The sequence below is a fragment of the Maniola jurtina genome, chromosome 27 (genome assembly GCF_905333055.1).
Source record: "Maniola jurtina chromosome 27, ilManJurt1.1, whole genome shotgun sequence".
NCBI classification, from domain to species: domain Eukaryota; kingdom Metazoa; phylum Arthropoda; class Insecta; order Lepidoptera; family Nymphalidae; genus Maniola; species Maniola jurtina.
This window is the reverse complement of record NC_060055.1, coordinates 5,192,118-5,202,390: the sequence shown is the minus strand read 5'-3', so window position 1 is coordinate 5,202,390 and position 10,273 is coordinate 5,192,118. Positions and strand designations below refer to the sequence as shown.

Genomic DNA, 10,273 nt, shown 5'->3' with positions numbered 1-10,273 from the left:
AAAAAGAAGAAGCCCACCCTGGGAAGAATTACTGAAAATTTCAAAAGAGCTGTTGCAAAATTTGCAATACCTAAATACCTACTTAACATATAAATTTCTTCATCAGATAGTAATAAGTCATAATTTAGGCAATATTGATAAAACCTATACCTATTCCACATATTTTTATTAAAAAGTTACTCAAATCTGCTGATAACATGTTTTTAATGGTGTATAAATTAAATTGTGTCTAAAAGCTAGCTTCATTTACTAAAAAACAAGTGTTAAAAATGAAGTCATTTATATCGTTAATATTTTTTACTGTTGTGTTAAACGTAAGCATTAAAAAAAGAATTCTTTCGTCATACTCTGTACACGGAGAGAAGCTAGTATAGGACTCTCTCTATCACGCAATCCCATACAAAGGACAAAAACAAAAAACTCAGTGGGCGTCAACCATTTTGTGTCATAAGCAATCATAAGCAATGTTTTTTGAAAATATTTACGAATTGAATTTCGAATGTCTTTTAACAAGATGTTGTGTGTTTTTAACCCCCGACCCAAAAAGAGGGGTGTTATAAGTTTGACGTGTGTATCTGTGTATCTGTGTATTTGTGTATCTGTGTATCTGTCTGTGGCATCGTAGCGCCTAAACGAATGAACCGATTTTAATTTAGTTTTTTTTTGTTTGAAAGGTGGCTTGATAGAGAGTGTTCTTAGCTATAATCCAAGAAAATCGGTTCAGCCGTTTGAAAGTTATCAGCTCTTTTCTAGTTACTGTAACCTTCACTTGTCGGGGGTGATATAAATTTTTAATTTACACTTGTTATCTACAAACTTTTTAGCCACCTATTATTATTCTTCTATGAATTCCCTTTTTTCCCTTAAAGGGACGAAACCCTAAAAAATCCAAATAAATGAACATTTTTTTGTTTTTAAGTTTACATAAGTTTAATAAATAAAATATGACAAATTAATGAATATTCATCTATTCTTTTCCTGGGCAGTCGTATAAAAAAACTAATTCTATTTTTTTTTTTTACAGAAAGCCTGTGGTCTACCCATACAGAACATTGCAAATGGAAACCCATACCTGCTAAATAACTTAGCGATGAACAATTTGATGCCAGTAGGATTTCCCAGCGCTGCAAACGCCAATATATTTGCCAATGCCAATTACTTGCCAAATAACTATGCCAACCCCATACTGGAGCCAATAGCCACCACAAATGCATTTGCCAACTCTATTATACCAAATGAAGCGATATGTAACATACCAAATACAATTGCCAGTGCAAATTTAATACCAAATAACATTGCCAATATTGAGTTCACTAACGTACAATTTACTCCTGTGCTTTCAGAATTAATGCCTTCTTTACAGTTTGGTGATGTAACAGTGGCTGGGGATTTGCCAATCGGTGGCACTATCAAGGTTTGCGGTTGTATACCTGTTTATGGCATGATAACGCTTGATGGGATCGTGCCATCGGCTGGCACGGCCGTAGTGGTTGACTCGATTGGCAGCCAAATACCTGATGGCATACCTAAGTGCCAATCAATATTTTAGTTGATCCTATTCGAAATTGTTATGTAATGTTTTGTAAAAATTAAGTTTCTGTCTAGAAATGTAAATAAAAGAAATAAAGTGATATTTTTTTTAAAAGAATATTAGCCATTGACTAACATTCCCCTTTGCCCTCCAACTAAGCGTAAAGCTTGTGCTAGGAGTAGGTACGACAATAGTGCAACGGGTGGGGTTTGAACCGCCGACCTTTCGGATTTCACTCCGTCCACAAACCGTTGAGCTATTGAGGCTTTAAATTGCTTTATATTGTGTACTTATTAGGCCTCCATACCTAAAGTGTTGCAACGGGATCCTATTTACTGAACCTCTACTGTCCGTCCGTCTGTCTGTCCGACCGTCAAAGGGCTATATCTCGTGAACCGTAACAGGTAGAGAGTTGAAACACAGAATACGTGTATTTTCATTGGCGTTATAACAACAAAAATACCTAAGTCAAAGTCAAAGTCAAATGTTTTATTTAGTAAGTACAATTATTGTACACTTTTTGAACGTTATAAATCAATTAATTAAATCAGATAACATAAAATATAAATAAATTAATTTTACAACTTTACCTATTAAGAAATTCAAAATGGGCCCCATGAAATAACAATTACAAACGAATCTATGTCTTCAGTACTACTATTATAGAAAACTATGTTTTCAAAAAGCATTCGAAATTCAATTCGAAAGTGGATTGGTTGGTTATCTATACATATAATAAAATTGTAGAAAAGTGGTGTCTGTACAATGGAAATATATAAAAAAAAAGTAGCAGGGGTTGTTATTATATCGATGCCACCACTGGACGGGTTTGGCTAGAAGATAGATAATATTTTGGATTAGCACATAGACTACTTTTTATCCCGGAAAATCAAAGAGTTACCAAGGGATATCGAAAACTCTAAATCCACGCGGGCGAAGCTGCGAGCATCAGCTAGTTCAAAATGTTTAGCACCCATTGACTTTTTGTCTTTGTCATTTGTATGGGATTACGTAACAGAGAGAGCCTTATATACTGCTTACTGAAAACCAGCTTACTTACTGAAAACCAGCGCTGCAGCTTGCTGCAGCATTATGCTGAGTGGGAGACCTATATTTGGTCACATGGGTCATTTTAATTTAGTACATCATCATTTTAATATTAACATATAAGTATGTAGTGATCAAATAAAAAAGTTTTCTTTCTTCTTTCTTTCTTTATATTAACTTCTCTCCGTGGATAGAGTCCGTAATAAAATTCTTATCTTGATGACTTTTGACACAATATTATGCGCTGAAATCAAACACGTAATACACCTAATGTGAACTTTACGTACGTGATTTTTCAATCACGCGTGATAGATTCAACCTGTTACAAAGAAATTGATATCATCAGAATTTAATTACATAATCCATACCTTAATATTATAAATGCGAAAGTGTGTCTGTCTGTCCGTTTGCTTTGCACATTTCAACAGTTTGACCGATTTTGATGGAATTTAGTTCAGAGTTAGCCTACATCCCGGGGACATAGGCTACTTTTTATCCCGGAAATCCAAAGAGCTCCCACGGGATTCTTCTGGCCCAGCTTATCCGTTTAACCGTTTTATATGAAACTAGAGGATGCCCGCAACTTCGTCCGCGTGGATTTAGCTTTTTATAATATATCCCGTGGGAACTGTTTGAATTTCCTGCGATAAAAAGTAGCCTATGTCCGTCCCCGGAATATTTATTAAGCTAACCCTGTACCTTTCGTCAGAATCGGTTACACTGTTGGGCCGTGAAAAGGTAGCAGACAGACAGACATGCTTTCGCATTTATTAGTGTGGAAATAATAGATGGAGTAATAGGCACGGATTATCAATTTTTTTTATTCCGACACAAGTTAGCCCTTTGCTGCAATCTCACCTGGTGATAATATCTTCTTAAAATAATCACACTTAATATTATAAAGGCGAAAGTTTGTTTGTGTGTGTGTGTGTGTGTATGTTTGTTACTCCTTCACGCAAAAACCACTGGACGGATTTGGCTGAAATTTGGAATGGAGATAGATAATATCCTGGATTAGCACATAGGCTACTTTTTATCCCGGAAAATCAAAGAGTTCCCACGGGATTTCGAAAAACCTAAATCCACGCGGGCGAAGTTGCGGGCATAGGCTAGTATTAAAATAAGTTTTTAATTTGATTTTAGAGTAGTAGGTAGGTATACAATAGGTACAAGCGTTGAGGAAGTATAGGTAGCAGGAAAAGTCAGCTAATGCTCGTGAACTCGTCGACGTGAATCCCGTGGGAACTTTTTGATTTTCCTGTATGACAAGTATCCCATATTCCCGGGATACAAGAACATACGGTATCCCTGTACCAATTTTCGTGAAAACCAGTTAAACAGATGGGTTGTAAAAAGGTAGCGAACGTAATAGCATTACAGACAGACATGCTTTCGTATTTATTAGTGTGGAAATAATAGATGGAGTAATAGGTACGGATTATCATTTTTTTTTATTCCGACACAAGTTAGCCCTTTGCTGCAATCTCACCTGGTGATAATATGTACTTACTTAAAATAATCTATACATATAATAAAATTGTAGAAAAGTGGTGTCTGTACAATGGAAATATATAAAAAAAAGTAGCAGGGGTTGTTATTATATCGATGCCGAACCCGAAATTGTAATTAATTTTTGTTTTGTCTGTTTGTCTGTGTGTTTGTGCACGCTAATATAAAAAACGGCTTATTCGATTTAGATACGGTTTTCACGAATATATTGTAGTAAGCTTCACTTAACATTTAGTGTTTATTTCATGTCAATCGGTTCATAAATAAAAAAGTTATGTCAATTTAAAGAATCACGGCGAACATTTTTAACGTACAGAGTACGTACTACACGCCTCGCGGCTGAGCGTCCGTGGCTATATAAAGCGCGCTGATTCCACGCGAACGAAGTCGCGGGCACAGCTAGTATTAAAATAAGTTTTTAATTTGATTTTAGAGCAGTAGGTAGGTATACCATAGGTACAAGCGTTGAGGAAGTATAGGTAGCAGGAAAAACAATAAAATAATTCATTTAATTATTAAGTATTTCTTTATTAAACACATATTAAGTACATAGTCAGTAAATAATACTATAACTGCAAAGTATTTTCAAATTATATTATTTCAAAACAGCAAAACGATACAAAGTATCACACTATCACACTAATATTATAAAGGCGAAAGTTTGTATGTGTGTGTGTGTGTGTGTGTGTGTATGTTTGTTACTCCTTCACGCAAAAACTACTGGACGGATTGGGCTGAAATTTAGAATGGAGATAGATTATACTCCGGATTAGCACATAGGCTACTTTTCATCCCGGAAAATCAAAGAATTCCCACGGGATTTTTAAAAAACTACATCCACGCGAACGAAGTCGCGGACATCAGCTAGTTACATATAATATGGCAAGTATTCGTCTTTTTTTAACCCCCGACCCAAAAAGAGGGGTGTTATAAGTTTGACGTGTGTATCTGTGTATCTGTGTGCCTGTGTATCTGTGTATCTGTCTGTGGCATGTAGCTCCTAAACTAGTGAACCGATTTTAATTTAGTTTGTTTTTGTTTGAAAGGGGGCTCGATCGAGAGTGTTCTTAGCTATAATTCAAGAAAATCGGTTCAGCCGTTTGGAAGTTATCAGCTCTTTTCTAGTTACTGTAACCTTCACTTGTCGGGGGTGTTATAAATTTTTAATTTACACTTGTTTATTTTATCAACTACCTCGCCTTCGTACGGGGAGCAATCCTATTCCTAACAAAACAAATCCTATTGTTTTTCGGGATAACAAATATCCTAAATGGTAACTCCGAATAGGTAAAATGAATTTTGAAATCCGTTGAGTTCTGTGTCAAATGTTGAATTTGCAAAATGTTGAATTTTGGGATTGCAAAATGTTGAATTTTTGAATTGCAAAATGTTGAATTTCAATTCCCAAAATGTTGAATACCAAGAACGGTGAACGGGGCGGCAGAGGATTAATTTTTATCAATTAATTTTAATTTATCTTACCCAGGAAGATATACTTATATTTCAATACTGGTATAAAAGTCTAAATATTCGAGAAAACTTTTTTCAACAAGATTTTAAAGCTATTATGTAAAAAATTCACAAAAAAAAAAATTGCAATAATAATTGTTGTTGCATATAAAAGTCTAATATTTAAAAGGACAAATAACACAATATTCCTTTATATTAGCCTGTACTATTGTTTTTTTTTTATTCAGATACAAGTTAGCCCTTGACTGCAATCTCACCTGGTGGTAAGTGATGACACAGTTTAAGATGAAGCGGTTTAATCTGGAAGGGGTTAGGCAGTTCCCTATATTCCTTTGGTTTCTACACGGCCTCATACCGGAACGCTATATCACTTGGCGGCACGGATTTTGCCGGTAGAGTGGTAACTAGCCACGGCCGAAGCCACCCAGAGCAAACCAGAAATTATAAACCTGGCGCAGTGGTAAGCGCTGTGGTCTTATTAGTGGGAGGTCCCGGGTTCGAATCCCGCCAGAAGTTTGGAAATTTACGATTTCTAAATTTCTGTCCTGGTTGGAGGCTTCGGCCGTGGCTAGTTACCATCCTAACGACAAAGCCGAATCGCCAAGTGATTTAGCGTTCTGATACAATACCGTGTAGAAACCAAAGGGGTATGGGTTTAATAAAAACTGCCATAACCCTTCCAGGTTAGCTCGCTTCCAACTTAGATTGCATCATTACTTACCACCAGGTGAGTCAAAGGCTAACTGGTATCCGAATAAATAAATCCAAGAGTTGTATCACCATTTTTTGAAATAAACAAGTCCAAATATTTGACAAAACCGTTTCACCAAGATTTTAAAGCTATTACGTTAAATTTGTCACAAAAATAACAATATTTCTTCCAACAATTAATTTCCAAATGTAGTTCTAGTATTTAAAAGGACAAATAAAACGTTTATCTATTTTTATATTGACCAAAATCAACAGTTTCATTTTATAATATCTTTTATATCAAAATTCCGCAATTAATTTTGGACTTAACTTTACACAAATTTAAAAAATCTATTAAAACTATGCTCCTGAGAAAAGCATATTATACAATCGAAGATTATGTAAATGATAAAAGAGCGTTTGACCTGCAGCTCGCTCCAGCAGTGCGCGGGACTTCAATTACTTTTATACATGGCATAATGTTGTATATCAAATCTTTGAAAAAGAGCAACCGCTGAGTTTCTTGCTGGGTTGTCTCGGTAGGAAAGGCATTCCGAACCAGTAGTAGATGCTTTTGACGATTCAAAAGAACTTGTAAAAGTCTAATTGAATAAAAATATTTTGAATTTTGAATTTCTTAGAATAAACCGTTTGGTTTTAAAACGTAAGCGTTGTAGGGGTAATTGTAACCATTGTAGCCGCAACCACAAGTATTCACAATCGGCGCGATCTCAATAGGGGAGTAAGTGGGGAAATAGGGGCCACAGGGGGTGTTACAAGGGGGTACATAAGGGGTACAGCCACAGGGGTAGTCGAAGGGTAGCTTCTCAGAAACAAGGCTGGGGACGGTGAGAAGAGGAAAGATTTCTTCAAGAGCTGTATCACCGTCTTTTGAAATAAACAAGTCCAAATATTAGACAAAACCTTTTCACCAGATAATATTTCTTCCAATAATTAATTTCCCAATGTAGTTTTAGTATTTAAAAGATATGAACAGATAGATATAAACATTTATCTATTTCTGTATTGACCAAAATCAACAGTTTACTTTTATAAACCGTTTGGTTTTACAACGTTTAACCGTTTTATAAGACGTAAGCGTTGTAGGGGTAATTGTAACCATTGTAGCCGCAACCACAAGTATTCACAATCGGCGTGATTATAGAGGCGTAAGTGGGTAAGTAAGGGCCACAGGGGGTGTTACAAGGGGGTACATAAGGGGTACAGCCACAGGGGTAGTCGAAGGGTAGCTTCTCAGAAACAAGGCTGGGGACGCTGAGAAGAGGAAAGATTTCTTCAAGAGCTGTATCGCCGTTTTTTGAAATAAACAAGTCCAAATACTTGACAAAACCTTTTGACCAAGATAATATTTCTTCCAATAATTAATTTCCCAATGTAGTTTTAGTATTTAAAAGGTCAATAAACATTTATCTATTTCTGTATTGACCAAAATCAACAGTTTACTTTTATAAACCGTTTGGTTTTACAACGTTTAAACGTTTTATAAGACGTAAGCGTTGTAGGGGTAATTGTAACCATTGTAGCCGCAACCACAAGTATTCACAATCGGCGCGATCTCAATAGGGGCGTAAGTGGGGAAATAGGGGCCACAAGGGGTGTTACAAGGGGGTACATAAGGGGTACAGCCACAGGGGTAGTCGAAGGGTAACTTCTCAGCAAGGAGGCTGGATACGGTGAGTAAAGACAGGGTGTCGGCTAGTTTTACACCAACGTTGTTTGGTTGGCAGACCGGAGCAATCACAGGCGCAGAGGCAATGCATTGGGCGAAGGCACTCTGAAAAAAAAAAACATTATAGAGAGATTATATAGAGAGATTATTATACTTATTCTACTCCTTTTACAACCTCTCGCACTGCCAAGGGTCACTGGTAGAGATAAGTGCATCCCTATCCACTTTTAAGGGTTTCGTACCTCAAAAGGAAAAACGGAACCCTTAAAAGATCACTTCGTTGTCTGTCTGTCTGTCTGTCCGTCCGTCGTGTCTGTGAAGATAACCTATAGGGTATTTCCCGTTGACCTTGCATCATGAAAGGCAGGTAGGTAAGTCTTATAGCACAATTAAAGGAATATATCCGAAAACCGCGAATTTGTGGTTACATCATTAAAAAATTAAAATGTGTTTCAATTTTCAAAGTAAGATAACTATACCAAGTGGGGTATCATATGAAAGGGCTTTATACGTGAACATTCTAAAACAGATTTTTATTTATTTTTATGCACAATAGTTTTTGATTTGTCGTGCAAAATGTCGGAAAAAATACCCAAGTACGGAACCTTCGGTGCGCGATGGTCGGTTTTTTTTTCTTTTTTTCTTTATTGTTACATTTTTGTAGACTTCGTCTGTGTTGGTGTTAGCTGGCGAGCGTGCTCTGCCTTTTTGGAGTGTTTTTTTTTTGTTAAAACTGACTGGAAAGCGCTCTAAGGGGGTGCCGTGCGTGTGTCGGCGAGCGCCGGCACAGACGGGGTCCATACTTGTATAGTTTCCCTAACTTATTACAAATAACTACAAACTTGACATTGGCTAATCTTCGTAAAGTCAGACGAGAGAGCAAAAAAAACCAAGTGTAATTTTTTCTAACACTAGTGGTTTAGGCTGGGCGTTGATAAATCAGTCAGTCAGTGAAGGTAATTTTTCTATATGTACAGATAAATAATTGTTATTATGTGCGATTATAATATACTTATTATTGGTACGGACTTTTACAGTAAGTTTTGAAAATTAAAAAAAACAATTGGTAGGATTTTTATTTTTGACCATGTTTTTGGTTTTTTGTTGACAAATGGTTAGGGGTGTACGTTAACCAAACGAAAAAAATGTCGATAGGTACCTATAATTAAAAAAAAACGATATTTATATCAATAAAATAAGTGGAAGAAATATAATTAAACGCCAGAATTTCTTAAACAAAATAGGAATATAGAAGAAAATTAAAATTAATATGAAATAGGTAGGTACCTGCAGAGCGGAAACTCCAAAGACAAAAAGTAGCACAGCCTTCATATTGGAAGTCGGTATTGACAGACAGTCAGTTAATTATAATAATGTACTGAATATAAACTATTTATATAGTAGAAATATTGCGTTTATCTACTTATATTTTGAGAAATAAGTAGTGCATTTGTACATGAAAAGTACATTGTAATTTGAATTTGTACACTAAAATGTGTCAATCATGGATTTCACTGATAATAATAAAGCATATTTCAATATTATTTTGTTGCAATAAAAGTATTAGGCAATAAGTAGGTAGATAGGATCAGTTAGTAAAAGATCAGCCAAGTGCACATCGGATGTACACGGTGGGTTCCGTAGCATCGTACAGGAAATAACACTTTTTGGAGCGTGGATTTGACTTGCAGTTCGCTCCAGCAATGCGCCGGTCTTTAATTACTTTCATACATAGCATAATATTGTATATCAAATCTTTGAAAAGAGCAACCGCCGAGTTTCTTGCTGGTTTCTCTCTGTAGCAAAGGTATTCCGAACCAGTGGTAGATGCATTTTGATGATTCAAAAGTAGTTACTTGTAAAAGTTTAATTGAATAAAAACATTTTGATTTGATTTGACTTAATATTTTTTCAATTTGAAATTTTATCATTTGTTGTTATAGCGGCAATAGAAATACATATTCTGTGAAGACTTCTACTCTCTAACTATTACGGTTAACGAGATACAGCCCGCTGACAGACAGATGGACGGACGGACGGATGAAAGGACGGACATGGCGCCAATTGGCATATCAAAAGTATAGGTTATAAAAATCGTTCTTTTAATATAACAGTTGACACAAAGTTAAGATGGCGCGTGAGATCTCATTTTGTACGGACTATAAAATAATAAAAATTAGATCCAAAACAATCGAATGGAGCTGGTGTAAACAACCTGACGTCATGGAGGGCAACGCGCATGCGCGAGTATTGTTGTGTTACACGGGGTGGGTTTTCTTTGGTAAGTTTTACCGACTTTTGACGAGAAAAGAGGAGTATTGCTAGACTAGGTTCCT

The 10,273-nt window shown here is 36.0% G+C and overlaps 2 protein-coding genes across 2 annotated transcripts; one reads left to right on the top strand and one right to left on the bottom strand.

The window, feature by feature from the left end:
* Positions 1 to 181: 181 nt before the first annotated feature.
* Positions 182 to 1,629, top strand: LOC123879089. Its single transcript, XM_045926626.1, has 2 exons — positions 182 to 314; positions 1,025 to 1,629. The coding sequence occupies exons 1-2, from the start codon at positions 270 to 272 to the stop codon at positions 1,547 to 1,549; spliced, it is 570 nt and encodes a 189-aa protein (XP_045782582.1). The 5' UTR covers positions 182 to 269; the 3' UTR covers positions 1,550 to 1,629.
* A 5,249-nt stretch (positions 1,630 to 6,878) lies between these two features.
* LOC123879095 lies at positions 6,879 to 9,321 on the bottom strand. The gene is made up of 2 exons (XM_045926634.1): positions 9,225 to 9,321; positions 6,879 to 8,042 (listed from the first exon to the last, which is right to left on the bottom strand). The coding sequence occupies exons 1-2, from the start codon at positions 9,267 to 9,269 to the stop codon at positions 7,749 to 7,751; spliced, it is 339 nt and encodes a 112-aa protein (XP_045782590.1). The 5' UTR covers positions 9,270 to 9,321; the 3' UTR covers positions 6,879 to 7,748.
* Between the last annotated feature and the right edge of the window lie 952 nt (positions 9,322 to 10,273).